The sequence below is a fragment of the Arachis duranensis genome, chromosome 4, assembly GCF_000817695.3.
Source record: "Arachis duranensis cultivar V14167 chromosome 4, aradu.V14167.gnm2.J7QH, whole genome shotgun sequence".
In the NCBI taxonomy this organism is placed as follows: domain Eukaryota; kingdom Viridiplantae; phylum Streptophyta; class Magnoliopsida; order Fabales; family Fabaceae; genus Arachis; species Arachis duranensis.
In genome coordinates, this window is record NC_029775.3 from 116,947,756 (window position 1) to 116,968,443 (window position 20,688).

General features: G+C 32.2%; 5 protein-coding genes across 5 annotated transcripts; 3 read left to right on the forward strand and 2 right to left on the reverse strand.

Annotated features, from left to right (window-relative positions):
- The first annotated feature begins 2,912 nt into the window (after window positions 1-2,912).
- Window positions 2,913-5,716, forward strand: LOC107486661 (microtubule-destabilizing protein 60). The gene is made up of 8 exons (XM_016107217.3): window positions 2,913-4,076; window positions 4,245-4,290; window positions 4,392-4,487; window positions 4,586-4,705; window positions 4,839-4,937; window positions 5,136-5,195; window positions 5,291-5,385; window positions 5,494-5,716. Exons 1-8 carry the CDS (start codon window positions 3,064-3,066, stop codon window positions 5,594-5,596), a joined length of 1,632 nt encoding a protein of 543 aa, XP_015962703.1. The 5' UTR covers window positions 2,913-3,063; the 3' UTR covers window positions 5,597-5,716.
- Window positions 5,717-5,994: 278 nt separating this feature from the next.
- LOC107486660 (40S ribosomal protein S19-1) lies at window positions 5,995-7,563 on the reverse strand. The gene is made up of 4 exons (XM_016107216.3): window positions 7,400-7,563; window positions 6,743-6,833; window positions 6,434-6,617; window positions 5,995-6,270 (listed from the first exon to the last, which is right to left on the reverse strand). The coding sequence occupies exons 1-4, from the start codon at window positions 7,481-7,483 to the stop codon at window positions 6,198-6,200; spliced, it is 432 nt and encodes a 143-aa protein (XP_015962702.1). The 5' UTR covers window positions 7,484-7,563; the 3' UTR covers window positions 5,995-6,197.
- Window positions 7,564-8,532: 969 nt separating this feature from the next.
- LOC107486659 (biotin carboxyl carrier protein of acetyl-CoA carboxylase, chloroplastic) lies at window positions 8,533-11,882 on the forward strand. The gene is made up of 7 exons (XM_016107215.3): window positions 8,533-9,028; window positions 10,120-10,173; window positions 10,300-10,472; window positions 10,587-10,917; window positions 11,066-11,137; window positions 11,461-11,526; window positions 11,603-11,882. The coding sequence occupies exons 1-7, from the start codon at window positions 8,867-8,869 to the stop codon at window positions 11,624-11,626; spliced, it is 882 nt and encodes a 293-aa protein (XP_015962701.1). The 5' UTR covers window positions 8,533-8,866; the 3' UTR covers window positions 11,627-11,882.
- A 1,873-nt stretch (window positions 11,883-13,755) lies between these two features.
- Window positions 13,756-15,117, forward strand: LOC107486268 (expansin-A22-like). Its single transcript, XM_016106817.3, has 2 exons — window positions 13,756-13,888; window positions 14,495-15,117. Exons 1-2 carry the CDS (start codon window positions 13,756-13,758, stop codon window positions 15,115-15,117), a joined length of 756 nt encoding a protein of 251 aa, XP_015962303.3.
- A 1,013-nt stretch (window positions 15,118-16,130) lies between these two features.
- Window positions 16,131-18,507, reverse strand: LOC107486658 (F-box protein At5g39250). The gene is made up of 2 exons (XM_016107214.3): window positions 18,222-18,507; window positions 16,131-17,102 (listed from the first exon to the last, which is right to left on the reverse strand). Exon 2 carries the CDS (start codon window positions 17,087-17,089, stop codon window positions 16,334-16,336), a length of 756 nt encoding a protein of 251 aa, XP_015962700.1. The 5' UTR covers window positions 17,090-17,102; window positions 18,222-18,507; the 3' UTR covers window positions 16,131-16,333.
- Window positions 18,508-20,688: the final 2,181 nt, after the last annotated feature.

Below are 20,688 nucleotides of genomic sequence, written 5' to 3' on the forward strand. Positions count from 1 at the left end.
TATGGGTTTACAGCTTCTTCGCGCGTTCCACGCGTTTTATTTTCTGTGTGTTCAACTTCGGTTTTTTATTTTTTTATTTTATTTATTTTTTCCGAGTGTCAACTTCAATTTCAAGCATCACAAAAAATGAAAAAAAAAAATAACGATTTTGCCATTTGCCACCTTCCAAGAAGAACCTCCCATCATGTATCACTGTTTATTCTATATATTCATATTTCTATTTAACTTAATATTATTATTGTCAGAATAAAATTCCCTTTCATGTGATTTCTCCACTTTTTAAATGGTTGAAACTTTGATGGTTAATAACTTCTTTAATCTTTTTGTTTCTCTCTTTTGAGTTGTACGTAACTTTAGAATTCCGATTTTGAATATTATATTGTATTAATTGGTACCATAAGCATAAAGCATATGCAATAAAAGGTTGTACCTTAAGCAAGGGAATGAAGGAATAATGGAAAATGCATCATTAGACTTACCTAATGTGAGATTCAAGTAAAGATCTCAAGTTTTAAGTCTCTCGTAAAATGTGGAAAAAGCAAATATAATAAAAAAAAATACAAATCAAATTGCCAAAAAATGAGAAGGAAAATTAATCATAAGAACTTTTGTGGTGTATGGGATGGGATGGGATGGGAAATGAAATGAAAGACCACTTTTTTTGTTTTTTGGTAGAAAGGGGTTTGATTTTGACCATTCAAATAAATTACATGGGGATAATTTTTGTTGTTGTTGTACAGAGCTATCCTTTCAAAAAAAAAAAATAAATAAATGGTTTGTAGAATATTCACCACTCTTATTTCCCCCTCTTTCAACATAAAAAGAAAATATACCCATGTTTTGTTGACCCTATTTTCTTGTATTACATTAACCACAATTTTCTCTCAAATTTTATTTCTCTTAAAATATAAATTAAGAAACACATGTATAACATTTTAAATGAATTGAATGATCAATTCACTCATTTAGTTAAATAATTATTAAAAATTTTTATTTTTATCTTGTGTATATAATAATTTATTTATCAACAACAAATTTTTAAATTAAAATTTAGATCCACAACAAACTAGTTATTAACCTATCCAATTGAAAAATATCATGAAAGAAAAATAATAATAAAAATATTCTTAAATATCTCTAGAAATAGGATTAAAGGCAAATCAATGAAAAGCATTCATTAGTGACATGATACAAGTCCTTGGATTATTTTCATTTGGCTATTCCATCAATTATATTTAGTGATTGAAAATTTGTCATTTATACAAACAAATGCTTAACAAAATATCATGTCCTTTTCTTTTCCTTTATAATTATGATAATAATATATGAATAGGTTGTAATTTGTTCTTTTCCTTTCCATTTCATTCTAAAGTAACAGTTTTTAAATCATCAAATTCTGAATATAATTATTGAGAGGGAGAAGAGGAGCAGAATTTTTCATGTGCGTTTAGGTATTGACCAAAATGATTATAGTACTTCCTTTGCTATTAAAGTAGATGGTGCAATCTTCAAATCTAAGAATGGACTTTGCTTCAGAAGTTAGGAAATAAATATTTGAGTGCAATTGAAGCTACAAAAGAAGAAAAAATATTACCAATTTTCTCGATAACAAAAATCTCAGAAAAAAGATCTTTGAAGTTTGAACAGTCTTAGTGAATGAATGAAAGAATTAATTCTTTTTCTATTTTTTCTTAATAACAGAAAAATGCATTCTTTATATTCCTTATCGCCACTTTCTTTGTTTTTCTTTTTCTTTGCAAAAGATATACAAAATTATGTGCCAATTTTAGTGAAATGTCTTTATAAAATTTCTAAATTCTCGTGGGTTTTAAATATTTTTTTCTTTTTATAATAAACAGAGATATTTTTATTGTTGGATAGATTTGGTAATGGACCAAACATAATCTATGGACTTGTCTCACATTTTCAACAAGTGTTAGGCCATTGACCATATTCATGGCTTAATTAATATAATCATGTTTAATTGGACCACAAATGAAGCCTAAAGTTCAGAAAATTTGTATGATTATCACCTAATTAGCTTAGACTTAAGGCCTTTTTTCTTGGTCTAAGTCCCAAAGGCCTACATAAGGTTGCTTCATCACCAACTATTTAGTAAATTGGGCAAGTATGGTCCAAGTCCACACTAGAGAGGCAGGAAGGGGAAAAAAGTGCTGATAGTGTAAAACGTCTACAAAAACCATATACCCAAACAAACATCAAATTAGCTTTGTAATCTTGATTATTAAAAATAAAAAATAAAAACCAATGCAAGTTTTTGGCAAAGATAGATTAGGGTCTTTTTTTTATAATCATTTCTTCCGAGTTCGATACAAAACAGACATGGAATTATTAGACATTAGACTTTCAATTTGATGAATATCTTGATACAAACTAAAAAATAAATAAATAAAAAATTAAATTAATTTAATGATTAGTTTATTAGTCTACTTAAATAAATGTCAGAAATTCGAATATGAAAATATTGAAATATTGTGGGAAATAAAAAAATAAAAAAGTTTTGTCCTGTCTTTTTAATGCTTTATTGGCTAAATTGCATAATTTATTAATAATTTCGTTATATTTATATTTTTTTTAAGTTAGGAGTGAGACTTAAATCTGTAATTTTTAAGTAAATATAAAAAATTATACCATTTGAACTATAATTCATTAAAATAATAGACATTATCTTAATATTAATATTTTTAGCAATTAATAATATTCACCTTTTTATACGAATATTAAGAATATTTGTTGTATGAATGATATTATCTGCCTAATAAATCAATATTGCTTTGTAAATTCATATATTTCTTTGGAAAAAAAAAATCATATGATTGACATGAATAATAATAATTGGCAAAGAAAATGGAAAACTAGCCGTTACGAAACAGAGCCTTGCGTTCAACGTTCCAATCTTGTGTTTCTCTTCTTCTTCACTTCACAAAACACCAAACAAACAAACATTCACAACGCACAGATTTCCCGAAACCCACTTACTACTCTCTCTATTTTCTTCTTCCTGCATCGCCCAACCCTAACCCTAAACCGGTGGATTTTCCGATGGAGACGGCCACCAATATTCCCGCCGCACCAATAACCACTCCAGCCAAGGGTTTCCGATCAAAGAATCAAGAACCCTCCAAATATTCCGAAAATGTCAACCCTAACAGTAATACCACTCCGTTTTCCAAACCCTTATCCAATCCTTGTGGTTCTTCTTCTTCTCCTTCTTCTTCTCCTTCACCTGTTGTGAAGAAATCGTGTTCCAAGTCACAGAAGAAGCCACAATCCTCAGCAGCAAAGGAGGGTGTTGTGAATTCCGTGAATTCCGTTCAGAAGAACAAGATCAGGCAGAGGAAGTTCGTTGTTGCAAAGAAGAATAAGAACAAGAAGTTCGAGGGGAGTGGTGGTGATGGTGATCGGGGTTCAAACTCAACGCTGTCGTTTTGTAAGTGCAAAGAGAGCAACAAGAACAACAAGTGTCTCTGTGTGGCTTACCAGAATCTCAGGAAGTCACAGGAAGAGTTCTTCAAGAACAAGCAAGCACAAGAACAAGAACAAGAGCAAGAAGATGGAGCTGCTGAGATTGAGAGAGTGATCATTGAAGAAGAACAACGACAACAACAAGAAGCCATAGAAGAGGATTGTGGTGGATTGGGGAATGTTGTTGATTTGGCTGTGAAGAGGAGGAGGGAGAAGTTGATGGACGAAGCAAGGAAGAGTGTTCCTGAAGCTGGGCCAGGCAAGGTGATGCATTTGGTCAAGGCATTTGAGAAGCTCCTAACTGTTTCCACCACTGGAAAGAAAGATCAGGATCAGGATCAGGATCAACTGGCCGAGGCGGTGCCGGCGGAAGAACAGGAGCCACAAGAGAAAGAGGAGAATAAGGTGAAGAGAAAGGTTATGAGATGGGCACTGCCAGGGTTGCCACTTCCTAATGATGCAACTGAAAGAACTCAGGAAGTGTCTGGTTGTTCTTCATTTTGCCCGCCACAGGCGATTCTCACATCCGAGAGCCTTGGCTTGGATCCGAAGGCTTCAGTTTCGTGTTCATGGGATAGCAGCCGTGGAAGGTTTGACAATAACTGATAACTACAATTCCAAAATTCTTGTTTGATATATAAATGATATACAGATGTGTGTGCAAAATGATATATATGTATCTATGTTATAATACTTATTTAATAGTAGCATTTATCTGTTTGTGTTGATGTTTGTTATACTTTTTATTCAAACTGCAGTGTATCTAACAGGACTTCTAATGGAGGTAGAAGAAGCAGAAGAAATGTAAGTCTTCTGGTTTGGTTACCTTTTTTGTGCAAAAAATGAAGATTTGATTGAAAATGTGGGTTTTCTAAATTTGAATTGAATGGATTTGCTTTTTTCAGAGTTTGGAATCAACTAGCACCTTTGGGGGAAGCAGGTGGAAGAAGAAGCAGCAGCTGAGAGTCACCAGCCAAAAACCATTCAAGCTAAGAACTGAGGTAATGCCTATTCTGATGCAACAAATTGTGATTGATTGAATAAATTTTCCATTGATTTTTGAATTGGATAATAACATGGATATTGTAATTCAATGCAGGAAAGGGGGAAGGTGAAAGAGGAAGAATTTGTGAAGAAGATACATGAAATGATGACAGAGGAAGAGAAGCAAAGGATACCAATAGCCCAAGGGCTTCCATGGACAACAGATGAACCTGAGGTGGCCATTTTGCTCTCAAAATCTTGTGTTCAGTTCACAACTCATATTTTTTCCATTTCAATGACATGCTTGCATTTGCTGTATAGCCTGTATTGAGTTACTCAACTATCTTCTGTGCTAATATATATTTCAGTGTTTGGTAAAGCCTCCTGTCAAAGAAATCACACAGCCGATTGACCTGCAGCTTCACAGTGATGTGCGGGCAATGGATCGTGCTGAGTTTGATCATCAGGTACCAACTCTTATTTTCGTTTGTTTAATTTTGCTTCATTAAGTGTAATATTGTGTCATGAGCAGCATCATTGTAAATTCTGGATCCATATTTCATAGATTTGTCGCTACTGCAAGCATCTTTCATTTTTAGAAAAATACAAATCGGTAGACAATAGAACACTGTTTGATAAATGTTGAACCATTCATGAACATTTAGGTTGCAGAAAAATTGAGTTTGATAGAGCAGTACAAATTGGAGAAGGAGAGGCAACAAAAGGTACTCTATTACTATTCAGATAACTCCTGTGCTAATCTACCATTGACATAACTAACTCCTTTCGTTAAATGATGGTTCTTTGTATGTAACTACAGATGGCAGAAGAAGAAGAAATCAAAAGGTTAAGGAGGGAGCTTGTTCCAAAAGCACAACCGATGCCTTATTTTGATAGGCCTTTTATTCCAAGGAGGTAAGGGTTGATATAGTCCTATGATGATTTAGCAATCTAAAGAGACGTACAATCGAAAAAACTCATTTGAATGTATCTCTCACATTAGTTTGTTTTGCCTTGTACAAGGTCTGTGAAGAATCCAACAATACCTAGAGAGCCCCAGTTTCACATACCACACCACAAAAAGATCAAGTGTAGCTTATCCTCTTTGAGCGAATTGAGTCCATAAATCTGCAAATTTTGTTTGTTATAATAATAACTGAATAATGTGTTCTTTTCAGTCGTCCTGTGAACAATATTCAATTTTCTTCACGGAGCGCAACCAATGTAGTTGCATTTTTTTCAGTCATCCTATTGATTTGGCCTTGGCCCACTGTATTGTAGTTATCTTTGTACAGTGTTAAATTGATATATATGCGGAACCTTTTTTAAGGAAATAAAAGTCCAAGATGAATCATCAGTTCTCAAAGATAACGGATTTCACTACAACACCATACTAATAAGAGAAAACTCCGAAAAATTTTCATTCCTCTGATGCATTCAGGGAATTTAATTATTTTTCATAGATTTAAGAGCAGTGTTCCGGCATAATTCAAGATCCAATTTTAGTAATATATTCCTTAAAAATTAAACCAAAAATGCACAACTCTTTTAATATAACTCAATTTGTTTCAGTCTTACACGTGATAACAAGGTAATTTTAAACAAAACCTCGCCCAAAACTCCAAACTAGAATGGATACAGACAGATGGAAAAAAAAGATAGTCCCCAGAGCAAAATTAAATCCTAGTAGAGGGTCACCATCAGTTCTCAATAGTATGATGCCATTCTCAAGGAGCAACCACAATTCTCCCAGCTACTTGGTCAAGATCTCTTCGTCCGTTTGAAGTTATTCTCCTACCCCTGAAATACGAAAGGCATAAATCAGTTTGAGAACCAAGATGGAAATAAATATTCATTCCTCAAAGGAAAGGTATCTTCATTTTTATGTTCTTTTGTGTTTGATGAAGAAATAACATAAAAGATGAAGTGTTGAGGCAGATTGTTACATCGCAACACAACTTACCCTTTTGGATCAACCTCAATAATGGTCATGCTTTCCAGCTGTTGCAAGATGTGTCTAGCAATAGCACCACTGCTCTCGCAGAAATGTGGGGGACGGCTTCCATTCCTCTGGCTACCACCATAAATCCTCTTGAAGGCGCCAACACCAAGACCACCTCTCAGATAGATCTTTCTTGCCATAGAAGCTGTAATGAAAATTTAACTATACTAGTCTAAAATTATGTAAAAAAAGCAGAGTTTATGAAACAGTATAGGCAAACACAAAATCTCATGCTAGCACATGTACAATCAAGTACAATAGCAACCTTACCTGCTCTAATAAAGTACCAATCAGGATCATAGGGAGCAAGCTCTTTAAACCTAGCAGTTTTTACAAGATCTGTCCATTCAGGAAGCTCCATCTGTACATGTTCAAGAGCAAGATACAAGAATTCTATGAAGAAACACAGGAGTGATTATATAAATTAAACTAGCAATCCAACACATATGAAAGGATTATCTAAACAAAAATTTGCTTTTGGCAACTACATTAAGTTAATTGACCATCATAGAAGCACCACAAATTGGATCATTCTGTCTAGGAGAATAAAAGGCCTTATGGATAATTACACATCCAAAAGTTACAGCTACACCAATCAAAGTTATCCACAATAAACATCCTAAGTTCAACTAACATCGTTAATAAGATAATGTGCAATTTAAGCACATAATTTGTCACAAAGGAATCTTGAGAGATTTTGAAAGTGACATTAGCAGTAATTATTATCGACAAAAGCAGATTTTGTTTCTCCCAAAATAAAATGACTAAAAAAGAACTAAAAATTGTAGAAATAAAAAGAAAAAAAGGACTCTTTAGAGAATAACAAGAAGCAAAATCAGGACTTTCGAGGACCCCATTAAGTGGCATGAAATATGTTTTTTTTTTTGTGAGTAGATTAGGAACTAGAAAGCCAAAAGTGTAATTTACCTTGCCAGAACGCTTAAGGTGAGAAGCGTAGGCTTTAACAAACTCGTGAGGAGAGACATCCTTCACTGTCCTCGAAGTTGCCATGGCCGAATCAATGTGCGTGGCATGAACAAAGTTTCTTCCTTTCTTTCAGATTCGTATTTATATGAATCAAAATTGGGTTAGTTAGGGTTTTTCTTTCATTATTGTACCCTACTTTCTGGGTTTTTTTTTTCTGTTCTTAGTATTCGACCCACTTTGGTAATTGGTATTTACAATTGGGCTTGTGTTCACAATTTTAGGCCTCACCAATTCTGCTTAATAGCAAAAACATTATTGAAAAGAATATTTCGTGATAATATAATATTAGATAATTTGGTAAAATTGTTTTACGTGATTAGTGTAAATTTATTTTTTATTAAACACTATGTTTGACAAAAAAAAGTATTATATGTTATAATCAGAATATTTTGAAAAAAGACGACTGAGATCAATATAAAATATTTATTAGCTATAAAAAATATTATTTCATACTAAAATCATTATAAAAATTAATTATCGTATATTTATATATAAATATATATAATTTAATTTATTTTTAACATATATTTTATAATAATTATTATTTTAATAATTAATTTTAGTTAACATAGTTATTAATTGGATAATGCTTCTGTGCAACAGTGCAAGTATTATAAAGACATAGATACGTGAAAGCTATGTATCTAACATGTAACATCATATAAAAGATGGGAAATAATATAATGCAATGGGTGTCACTTGATGCATAATAAATTGATACTATTATTATTATATATTTAATTTTTTTATAAACTAAATCTAATTAAATTAAATAATAAAACTTAAAATAGTATTAGTTATAATTGATTTTTATTATATTAGACCAATTAATTAGATTTAATTAACAAAAAAAACTTAGATGTATAATATTATTCTTACTAAAATATACTTAATAACTTAATCAATCAAATAACACCATGAGCAATAATTAAACTAGTATAAAGATACATCTCTTTAATTCTCTCTTTTCTTTACTACTTGATTAAGGAAATTAATGAATTCTTTTGATAGCATTAAATAAAAAATTAGGCTAGCGATTTCTAGCGTTCCCCTAAGAAAAAGAGACAACAAATGTAAAAGACAGTGAGCTAGCAAAGTTAGGATTTTATTGTTCCAAGTTAGTTGAAACTTGAAAGTTGAAACCGTGACGCTGATGTTTTCTTCCCTTTTCATTGGAATCATCGAAACCAAAGCCACACACTGTTAAAACCAGTGTTCCTCCTTTGTAGTTTCCATCATTCATTGCAAGCTTTTCTCCATTTCCTCGCACACCATTCTCCATTCCTTCTTCGACCTCATCGCCACAAAGAATTCTTATATTCTCGCTCACCCATTTTGCTAGATCACACTGTCATTTGAGCTCAGCAGCTAAAAAAATCGGTTTTCGATTTGTGGGGTTTGTTCAAAATGGCGTCTTGCACTATCCCTTGTCCCAAGTGTCTCTCTTTTTCACATTTGGGATTGAACTCTCAGACCACACAACGGAACATGCACGTGGCTGGGTTGGGATTGAAGAAATCCCAGTCATTTGGATCTTTGGTTTGTGATTCAAACTCAATTGGGGTTCAGGTATGTGTGATTTGTTCTGATTCCAAATGTGATTGTTTTTTGTTCCTTTGTCGTGCCTGGCTTATGTAGATTACATGTTTGAGATTTTGATTCTATGGTTTTGAAGCTGAAAATGTCGCTATAGAATGTTCAATTTTGATTATATTCTATCACCTTCAATTTCGATAGTGAAGGTTTGAAGCCTTGATTTGAAGGTAAGAAGAGATGGTTTTCAAGTTTATTTGCTGAATTAAGAAATTTGGATGCCGTGCAGTTAACTTGTTTCTTTTTTAGCATTTATCAGTTGTTAATTATTGTCTATGTTCTCATTTTAGCAATTCTATTGTGTTTGGCATAAATTAGTGTGACCCATTATCAGTGTCTTTTCCACATTGATACTCCTTTACTTTTGGAAATTAAAAAAGTAACTAACTATTCTTTGATATAAAAGGTTAAAGGATGAAGCTTTTAACATATTTTATAAGATCCTTCAAATCAGGTGTCTGAATGTTCATGAAGGAACAGGAATATCAATATAGCTATTTTATTTTGACATCATAATTTATTGCTAAGCATAAAAGGCTTACTCTCACATTTGGAAACTGTAGACATAAAGAAGAATAACAATATCTAATGCAAGGATAGAGTTCTATTAGTAGGTGATAAATGTTTCTGCTAAGACTATTTCCTATATTTGGAAGCATTATATCCTGAAGCTTCCCATTATTTTTGGGTTTACATTTCTAATATGCACACTTGTGATGTAGATTTCTATTAATTTTTTATGCTTATGTAATGTGTATAATATAGTTTCATTTTTTTTTCCATTCGTTTTTTTAGCACTGGAATACACTATTTCAATTATATTTGATGGATCTGGGTTGCATTTGTGCATGAAAGCGCATAGGTCACTCCACACATAGTTTAGTCATGAGTTCATAATGTGCTTAAAACTGAAGAAATGGTACACACCAAAGTATTTTCAGCTTTTTATTTTTTATGCTTTTATTTTAATCATTAAATACTACAATAAACTAGTGTCAGAGGTTTTGTATCTATACTTTTCCTTCCTGATTATTTAAATACTCAATTGTTAATGTCATGTCATGCAGTGCCTTAATACGAAGAAATTTTCTGCCTTGAAGTGTCAAGCACAGCCTAAAGAGGTCAGTTCAGATCAAGTTTCTGTTCGAATGAAAATTGTCACAAGAGGGTGCTAATCCTTCTGTGCAAATTAGTTCTTATATAAGATTGAATTACGATTAGCACCACTGCTGCTTTGTATATTGTAGGTTGTTACTCTTGAAAATTCTTCAAACTCTGCACCTGCACTTGTCAATGGACCTATACCTGCTTCTTCATCAAAAGAGAAAGACGACGAAAACAGGAAACCTGCTGGGCCAAGCACTTTTGCAGATCCAGCTTCCATGTCTGCATTCATGAATCAAGTTTCAGACCTTGTCAAGTAAGACCATACGCCACATGCTGTGTAGACTCGTATGTTGACATTTTTGTTCTCTTATGAACATTAGGCTTTGCAATATTTCTAAATACTTATATATATTATTTTCATGGGAAGACTTGTGGATTCTAGAGATATCGTTGAGCTACAACTTAAGCAGGCCGACTGCGAGCTCATGATAAGGAAAAAGGAAGCTTTGGAGCCTCCACCGGCCATGGTAGCTCCGGTGTCTTTTCCTTATCCTACATATCCTTCTATGCCTTCACCACTGCCACCAGCTGCTGCTGCTGCTCCTGCTCCTGCTCCTGCAAGCGCTGCACCTTCAAAAGCAGCACCTGCCTTACCACCACCTGCAAAAGCAAGCAGGTCATCTCATCCACCCCTGAAATGTCCAATGGCTGGGACCTTTTATCGTAGTCCAGCACCTGGTGAACCGCCATTTGTCAAGGTATGTGTCAACATGACTGTATAAACAAATGTGATTTAGATATTGCACTTCTTTCAAGGTGCCATTAGCCCATTATACAAATAATATTTAGAACTAATTATTACCATGTTTACATAATTGGTAGCCTCATTTCATTCTGATCTTTCAGGTGGGAGATAAGGTGCAGAAAGGGCAGGTTATTTGCATTGTTGAGGCTATGAAACTGATGAATGAAATTGAGGTATTTGTGCTGTCCTTTTATATCTCTGTTTCAAAATAACTGTCAATTTAAACAAAATGGAAAAATTAATGTATCAAGAGTTCAAGACAATTGATGACTTTGTTCAAATTGATGATTATTTTGATATGGAAGAAATATTTTATTCTTCTAATGTATGTTTTTAATAATAATATTATCATTGTTTGGCTTCTCATTTATTCTGGAGATTTGTTGAATCCTTATATAGATTAATATAATTCTACATAGATATATACATAAACTCATATAGTCCAATATAACCAAAACTCCTAAATTCTTCTGTCTCCTCATTCTTTGCTTCCCAGGCTGATCAATCTGGAACAATAACTGAGATAATTGCCGAGGATGGCAAACCAGTCAGCGTCGACACGGTAAGTGCACGCACTCTCTCTCTCTCTCGAACTTTGTACATCATTTGTCTAACTGAGTTTGTTGTGGTCCATGCAGCCTCTTTTGGTAATAGTACCATGAGTACCAGGAAAAAGAGAGCTTAATTTGGTTGGAGCTGTGGGAACCTGCATTGCTAGATAACATGTCTGGCACTACATGATTTAAATTATTCATTATTATTGTTCAGAAATTTCTTGTGTGATAATGTTTTTTCCTACTTTTAAGGAAAATTCACTCTGTCCGTTTATTCAAAGAGACATTTTAGACATAAGAGCCACATCACTGTCCAATAACACTTTCTTCTTATACTATTTATTGGTTTATGTCAATTCATTAACTTGATGCCTTGTATTCAACTATTATACTTACACAGATTACTATGATACAAAAATAATGAAAAAAAAGTATTAAATAATATATATAATTTTACAATCATTTTAATAAATTTATAATTTTTAAAGACATAAAAAAGTTATAATTTTTAAATTAATAAACATTAAAATCTTTATAATTATAAATATGTAATAAACATAATCTTTTAAACCAAATTTTTTGAAACAAAATAATAAAACTAACATTATCCAAAGTAAAATAAATATTGTCCAAAATATATAATTAAACATCTACAAGTTTAGAACATAATCAATCAAATGTAAAATATAATCCAAAACACTAAATTAGAACATCTTCAACAAAATTTTAAACCCGGCGAAAAAGTCTATCCCACCCTGCCAAAACCTACGGTTTAAGCGGACTTTTGACGTGTGGCTGTCTCAATTTTCTGACCTGGCCCGCTTTTTGACGGGTTACACGGGACGACCCAACGAGATTAAGCCCATTTGCTACTTCTAGAATTAGGTTTTCTTTGAAAAAGTTTTTATTTTTTTGAGTATAACATATCAAAATTAGTTTTAAAAGATAGCTTTATAAGAATTCTAGTACCTTTATTTAATAAATCAAACTAAAAATAACTTTTGATAAAAGTATTAGATTTTTTTAATTTTTAATAATTATAAGTTAATTTTAAAATATTTTCTTAAATATTTTTAAAAATATTTTTAACTTTTAAAACTAGAAGTAGAAACACTTTTTATTTACCAAATATAAAATGAGGTCTTCCCTCTTACAAAAAGAAATTTGCTTTGGACATTGCAACAAATTAACTCTGGTTTGTCGTGTTTAAAGTACCAAAATTGGCCAAAGGATATGCCTCATTTCAACATAAATGGAAAAGAATGGAAACTGGAAAGGAATCAAATGTTATTCAAATTAATTCAATTCCGAGAAACTTGAGACCTCATGCCTTACTAAGATCTTATCACATATGCATAGCTATCAACTTAGGTTTCTCTATTCTATTAATGACCAATTATTTTCTTTTATTATTTTAGATTATTACGAATCTGATGTAAATGGCAAGTTCCACTAGACGCACTAATCTGTTAATGCTTTTGTCATATATAAAATTAAATATTTTATATCTTTTTCAAATTTTTTAGAATCCTATATGATATATCTATAAAATACTTTACTTAAATAGAATATTCTCTCTAATTTAATAATTTTATTTTTGTAATATTATTTTCTCCTTAAAGTACGGAAACTTATATTTTATGTACTTATTTGGGCGTTATTATTTTGATAAAAAAATATATTTTTTTAATAAAAAAATATCTTTTTTATTTTTTATCATATTTGGCAAATTTTTAGTAATAAAAATAAAAATACTAGAAAAATAAAAAAATATCTTTTTTGAGAAGCTGTAATTTACATTTTTTTTAAAAGATCTTTTTTTTTTAAAAAATGTTTTTTATGTAATAAATAAACAAAAAAGTACTTTATATTATTATACCCAAATATAATTAATAAATAAAATTTTTTTTGTATAAAATATCTAAACATAAAATTACTTTTATTTTTACATAAAATCTTTTAAAAAATAAATAAAAAAGATATATTTTTTAAAAACTCACCCAAGCAAACCCTATATATTACGCCTGTAATTCATACAAAAATCATATACTTCTAAAACTTCTCACAAATCTAATTTGTGGTTTAAATATTATCTTGATTCTCCTATAAGAAATACTAATAGCCTTAATTCACAACACAAATTAAACCGTTAATTTTACTATAATCATATCATCGTATATATAGTTTTCATTCTATTATAATTTATAAAAGAGGCATATATGTTTATGACTATGGCTATGGCTACGTCTCGTTGTTTGGTTCCTTTGGTCATTTTCATGTATTCCTTAGCCATTTCAGGTGCCATTGATGGTAATTGGTATGATGCTCATGCAACATTCTATGGTGACATGCAAGGTGGAGAAACCATGAGTAAGTAACTGCAACATTGGATTGCAATCACAATTTTAGACCATGCTACTCAATCATAGCATACTATCATGATTCATGTGCATGCATCATACATGCATGTAATATTTAGGCTTTGTTTTTGGTAAAATTTATAATTTGTTTTTGGTAAAAATCATACGTTTAAACTTATAATTAAAGTTAGAAATGTTTTTAAAAGCATAGAATGAGGTACTTTTTAAAATTAGCTTATATTTAGTAAATATTCAAATTTAGTTTTATATTTATGTCTACATGGTCTTATTCAATTTTTAAAAATTATTTTATCAAATACATTTATTGTCACTTGTGTTTGTTAAAAATTATTTTTAGGTTAATTTATCGAATATAAGTGCTATAACTTTTAGACACCTATCTTTTAAAAATTAATTTTAATAAACTACTTAAGTAAAAGGTATAAACTCAGTTACAGTCGATTTCACATGTAATTGAGAGTTGTTAGATGAAAATTTAGTCAAATCATCTAAGGACTCTCAATTATCAACTTCACGTGAAATCGACTGCACCTGAATTTTCATGTAAGGAAAAATTGGGGGTGATAAATAAGTTTTGATTTTTGTGATTATCCAGATGGTGCATGTGGATATGGGAATTTATTTGCACAAGGGTATGGACTTGCAAACACAGCACTAAGCACTGCTCTATTCAACCGTGGCCTAACATGTGGTGCATGTTTTGAGATCCAATGTGTGAATGATCCACAATGGTGTATTAAGGGTGCAGGAACAATCAAAGTAACAGCAACAAATTTTTGTCCTCCAACTAACGAAAAAGGTCGTCCACCATGGTGTAACCCTCCACAAAAGCACTTCGATTTGTCCATGAAAGTGTTCACAACAATAGCAAACTACAAAGCAGGGATAATCCCAGTTCGTTATAGGCGCACTCCATGCATTAAACATGGTGGTGTCAAGTTTGAGTTGAAGGGTAACCCTCATTGGTTGCTAGTGTTAGTTTTTAATGTTGCAAATGCTGGTGATGTTACAAATGTTAAAATAGCAGGTTCAACCACACGTGCATGGATTCCTATGACACGTAATTGGGGGCAAAATTGGCAAACTGGTACTCCATTGAATGGACAAGCATTGTCTTTTATGGTTACTACAAGTGATGGCAAAACGTTGACGTTTAGTAATGTTGCTCCTCCCAGTTGGCGACTTGGACAAACTTTTGAGGCCGCAACCAACTTTTAGTGCCCTCTTCAATTCAGTACCTAAGTATAATGTAATGTTGTTAATTGCTGTCATCAAGTATATATTCTGTATCTATATTATTCCATCACCTTTGAATACCACACTACAAATAAATAAATAAATTCAAGGTGTCTCTCATTTATTTGCATTGTGTATCATTTACTAGGCCATTTCTCAGTCTAATTCTTTGATTTTATACGATATTTCATTCCTTTTTTTTTCTGATTCGAGTATAATGAACGACCTGATATATTTTTAAAATACTAAATAATTCTAATAATATCCTCTAAAAAAATAAAGTGATTTGTAATTAATTATAAAATAAATCCATAAAATTTACAAATCAAATCAATTTTAATTTAGACGGAAAGTGAATCAAGCTGAATCGAACTAGACCAAGATGAAGTTTGACTCACGAAAATTAAGCTTCATAACAAAAACATAATTTATAATTCTATATCAATAACTTATAATGTATATATTAAAAAATATTTAAAAAGATCAATTTGTTATATAGTCTTCTATTAATTATAAATTTTTTATTTATGTTCTAAATCAAAATTATATATAAAAAATAACTATAAAATTTTAAATAATTGAGAACATTAATATATAAATGCATTTTTCTTATTCTCTTCTATTGTGAATAATTTAATTAGATTTGTTGTGTTCTACTTCATCATCCATTCAACCTACAATAAATAGATTAAATACATATAAGATATGTGTATTAATAGTTTAATATATATAATCAAATCAGGTCACAAACTAATGAGTTAAACTTATTCAAACTCAAACTCAACTCATTTAATTTATAAACTCAATTTTAAACTTAAACGCAGCTCATAAACTCACAAATTTAGCTTATCAAATTATTAACATTAAATTATTAACGAGTCAAACTCGAACGGCCTTGACTCACTTCGAGCCCTAATTCCAATATAGACATCTCACTTTGGAAAATTCGAACTCATTATACGTTAAAAATTAGCTCAACTTCGTACCCTTGTCAGTGAGTGAATCAAATATAGTCCTATAATTTTTTATTTGACGACAATTAACTGTGTTAAGGATATACATACTAAAACATACTTAGAAAGTGGATATAAACACGGCAATCCATGCAAGGCACCCATATCAACAATAGACAAGAAATTAGCATACAGCAATGATGTTCAATTTCTGTTGCAATATTGGACATCATACTGATAAACGCTCACTTCCAATCAAGCATGTCCAATAGCCAAAGGACTTCTTCCTTTGAGTTTGCCACATCACAGAAATCCATTTGGATCCCAAATACATCAATAACCTCTTCATTCCCATCTTCCATGAACAGCAGCGAGATCCATGCCCGGATGCCGGATAGAAAAGGGTAGACAGGGGATATGTCTAGGTAGTCGAACGCCAAGGCTCTGTACGAAGACCGATCAATGTAATCGAACATGGACTTGTTTATGATGCGAGCAACCTTATTCGAATCCTTTCGACCAACCATCACAGAGACACTTACATTCTGATTTTGTCCTGCAGGGATGGTAAATCGAGGCTCAACAGGTAATGTCATCTTGTACTCAGAACCCTCCAGGTGAAACTTGAGCAAGTCACATACTCCAGATGGTGGAATTTTAAACCCAGGTTGAAGGACAGACCCAGGGACCACTTCTGAGAAGAGCAATGTGGTTTCAGCCCAAATGTCAATGAAGAACTCTAAATCGTCGAAAGAAATTCTTGGTGGGAGGAGAGTTCTTCGGTGCTGGCGCCTACAAAAAGTTTGATACAACTTATAGTAGGTTACAGATGGAGGGTTAGGACGCTTGCACATTGAAGGCCATCTGTTGGAACAAAGACATTTCCATAAATAATCATCGCTAGCTATGTCTCTCCACTGCTTAGAGACAGCCATACAAGAAGCAAGGTCAGCACCATCCAGTAACGGGAAGACAGCCTTCAAAACCTCCTCAAATGCCATTTACAGTTGCAAGCTGCAATTAAAAAATGGAGTAAATTAATTAATGATCATTCAGACATTCACTACAATGAACAATAAAACATAAACAACTGAAGGATTCCTAAAGACTGTATAATAATCTCTCGAATTGAAGTATACAGTATAATAGCATTACTTCGCTCAATCATGTATATATTAAGTACTTCGAAAGTATAACTCTACCACGAAATAACTAATTTTTGTATATTTAGAATCACAATGTAATCGAGATAAAAGTAATGAATTTGTGAGGGACTGGATCATCTGGAACAGTAAAATACAGTTACTAGGACAGTATATTCTCTGGAAAAGTGAGATACAACTCCAGTAACAGAAAATTCATAATGCTCCATTCCAGTAAATTGCTCTATAACAAAGCAAATATCTTGCATCAGCTTTTACTAACCTTTTTTAACCCCATTAAAAAGGGTATGTTTGGTTACATAGGTGGGAATCGGAGACAAATCAGTATTTTGCTACAAAAATGAAGCATATATATTTATCCTCATATTTTGTTACTCTACCAAGCAACTGTAAATTGATTGAGTCTAATTTTTATTTTCAGCTACAAATTTCCTAAATACTCAAACAAGCACACCAGAATCAACATTGAACAAACCACATGATTGACAAATCGCAAATGAAACATGAGCCCTAACTGCAGATTTCCATTGCGAAATTCCAAGCCAATACAGATTGAGTAATTTAATCAGAGTGTCATTAAAGATGATGCCACCACGAATCACAAACATCAGAATCAAAACCAATCAACATACATGAACAACAGCAACCATCTATTTTGATTAATTTAATTAGAACAAAAAAAAGGGTTTTTTCCCCTCTATTTTTTTTCCTAGTTGATTCAGTTTTATAGCACTTTGACTCAAAGTAGAACAAAGCATTTCAGCCTCCACATCCCACAGCTTCAACCAAAACGCATCCAAGCATAACAATAATAATAATAAAAAAATCGCGATGACCAAATAATTGTCCTAAAAAACAAAATTGAAGAAAACAACACAACACAATCGAAATCAGAATCAAGGGGGAAAAACAAACTGAAGAATACAAAATAATAAAAAAATTGCTAGAGAGAGAGAGAGAGAGATGAAACCGTTGAATGCGTGAGAAGATCTGAATGGAGATCGGAGAGAGGTTGATGGTGGGGATTGGGAAATGCTGAAACCCTAAATCAGAATAGATGCAACAAGAGGAACAATGCTTGATTTGGTTTAGGTTCGAAGTGTGAGAAGGGATATCATCGCAGTCAAAAGGAGAGAAAAGGAAAAATCAGAGAGCAATGAAAACCATGAGACTGTGTCGAGAGAGAGAGAGAGAGAGAGAGAGAGAGTGCGAAAGGGTAAGACGGAAAGCGCAAATTCGGTAAATTAACAAATGTACGGAGAATTACTTGGTTAATCCAACATTAAATAATTTTTTTTTTATTTATGTTGTGATACTGATACATTATTAATGTAGCTATCTATTTTTTTCTCATATTAGATTTAAAATTTAAATTTATTTTTACGTTTTCTAAACTAATCACTTTCTGATATATCATAATATGAATAGAATAAAAATGAATTTATGGGAACGCTTCAGGAAAATTTTTTTTAATAACAGATTAGTAAACTAACTACTAGATTAATCTAAGTATTTTTGTTATTTATGGTATCTTCTAGTCCGACAAGTTGAGGATTAATCTATCATTAATCTGAGCTCTATTTAACGGTTACAATCTAAAATTCGAACTCTAGATAATTTTCGATATTTATGAGTATATATTCATTTTGATCCTCAAAGAATTTCAGATCAGACACTTTAGTTTCCAACTAAAATTAATTACTCGATTGGTCCCTAACAATTAATTCCGTCGGTCACTTAAGTTCTTTACTCCGTTAACTCTAACGGATGACAAAATAGTCCATGACAACTCTAACAGGAGACAAAATGGTCCATGATCTCTTCTATTTGAAAATGTCTCCTAATTTCCATCATATCTCGCATAACACTAATAGTCTAACACTGTAACTTCAAACTACACAATGCATACTGATAAGGAAATAGATAGGGGATTAGGGGTTATATCACAATAGATAAGGAGTATTCAGTAAAGGGGCATACCCAAAAAGAACACAACAAAAACATAAAAGACAAATAATAATTTTCCTACTATACCTCTAAGATACCTGTTCTTAGCAACCTAGGTCACCGTAAAGGATTCTTTACTAGACCTTCAAAGAACTTGTCCTTGACAACCTAGATCAGAGAGATGAAAATTGAATCACTTAATCACACTAAAAAAACGTGCAGAGAGCAGAAAATTTTATTCATCAAAGTTATGTAAATTGTCTCACTAAAAGTGTTTAAATAGACTCTAACAAACTAGATAAAAGATAAGATAAGATAATTAATTTAAATCAGATTTGATCTTATTAGATTAGATCAAATTTGATTTAAATTTTAAAATCCTAAAGATATGATAACTAATTCAAATTAGATTTGATCTTATTAGATTAGATTAGATTAGATTTAAATTTAAAATCTCTAAAAATACTACTAAACAAATCAAAAGTAAATCAAATCTTCTAACAAAATTTAACAACAAAACAAACCTAAAATAAAGGCCTAAAAATTCAAAAATAAATAATAAATTATGCCTCCCATTGAATTTGAAAAGATTTATTGGGCTTCTTGTTGTTTTGCCTTAACCCAATGGGCCTTATGAATTGTTGTCCTTTCAGCACAACTGTTTTTGAGATGGACTCTTGGTCTTCTTGATGTCCAAGACTGGCATGGCACAATTCTTCTAGAATTCAGATCCTTGAATATGACAAGATTATCATTCCATCCCTTAACTCTAAAATGACGAAAATGCCCTCCTGACCACGTATCACATACTCTATAACTTTAATGTTCACAAGAAAAAAATCTTCAACTTGTTTTCAACCAATTCATACTCAAGAAACTAATGACTATATCTCTCAACTACTTGTCATCTTCGATAGATCCCATGAATCTAGACAGCAAGTTTGATTTGTTAAGACCCGTCGTCGTCGTTGCCATCTCCTTCCTCCTCTGCCCTATCATCTCCATGACCACATTGTCCACCATTCCAATCGCTTCCTTTAGCTTCTTCTCTGAACCAATGTTTAGTAATCATTTCAATTTCCATATGAGTGGCAACGGTGACATTACTCGTTGTACTGATAGCTTGGATGCGAGGTCGAAGCTGTCCGCCAACTTGGACTCCGGGAAAGAAGGAATGAAGCACTCGGTGTCTATTTCAAATGAGAATTTGCATATGATATCGAAGGAGAATCTTCTCATGATGTCCTAATGTCCAACAATTTATATTGCTAGCAGGAGAGTGGAGAAAGGCATGTCCTTGGGGTAGTTGTGGAACTTGGTCTTGAGGATGTCGTGGAAGTGGATGCTTTTGGTGGGTGAAGTGCAGAGGAGGCGAATGTACCAGTCACAGAGATTTAGGAAGTGTGTGGTCCATGACATGTTGAAGTAGGTGCGACACGTGTGACAATTACACCATAGCTTAATCTTGGAGTTAAAGAGGATGAAGGAAA

What these genes read in the sequence shown, in the direction of transcription:
- LOC107486268 (XM_016106817.3), top strand. Translation starts at nt 13,756, where the DNA reads ATGGCTACGTCTCGTTGTTTGGTTCCTTTGGTCATTTTCATGTATTCC. An exon ending in GCAAGGTGGAGAAACCATGA is followed by an intron (nt 13,889 to 14,494) that starts GTAAGTAACTGC and finishes GTGATTATCCAG; the next exon opens with ATGGTGCATGTGGATATGGG.
- LOC107486660 (XM_016107216.3), bottom strand. Translation starts at nt 7,483, where the DNA reads ATGGCAACTTCGAGGACAGTGAAGGATGTCTCTCCTCACGAGTTTGTT. An exon ending in ACCTTAAGCGTTCTGGCAAG is followed by an intron (nt 6,834 to 7,399) that starts GTAAATTACACT and finishes GAACATGTACAG; the next exon opens with ATGGAGCTTCCTGAATGGAC. An exon ending in TTGGTACTTTATTAGAGCAG is followed by an intron (nt 6,618 to 6,742) that starts GTAAGGTTGCTA and finishes TTTTCATTACAG; the next exon opens with CTTCTATGGCAAGAAAGATC.
- LOC107486658 (XM_016107214.3), bottom strand. Translation starts at nt 17,089, where the DNA reads ATGGCATTTGAGGAGGTTTTGAAGGCTGTCTTCCCGTTACTGGATGGT.
- LOC107486661 (XM_016107217.3), top strand. Translation starts at nt 3,064, where the DNA reads ATGGAGACGGCCACCAATATTCCCGCCGCACCAATAACCACTCCAGCC. An exon ending in CATTCAAGCTAAGAACTGAG is followed by an intron (nt 4,488 to 4,585) that starts GTAATGCCTATT and finishes AATTCAATGCAG; the next exon opens with GAAAGGGGGAAGGTGAAAGA. An exon ending in AGAAGGAGAGGCAACAAAAG is followed by an intron (nt 5,196 to 5,290) that starts GTACTCTATTAC and finishes ATGTAACTACAG; the next exon opens with ATGGCAGAAGAAGAAGAAAT.
- LOC107486659 (XM_016107215.3), top strand. Translation starts at nt 8,867, where the DNA reads ATGGCGTCTTGCACTATCCCTTGTCCCAAGTGTCTCTCTTTTTCACAT. An exon ending in GTCAAGCACAGCCTAAAGAG is followed by an intron (nt 10,174 to 10,299) that starts GTCAGTTCAGAT and finishes TGTATATTGTAG; the next exon opens with GTTGTTACTCTTGAAAATTC. An exon ending in AACCAGTCAGCGTCGACACG is followed by an intron (nt 11,527 to 11,602) that starts GTAAGTGCACGC and finishes TGGTCCATGCAG; the next exon opens with CCTCTTTTGGTAATAGTACC.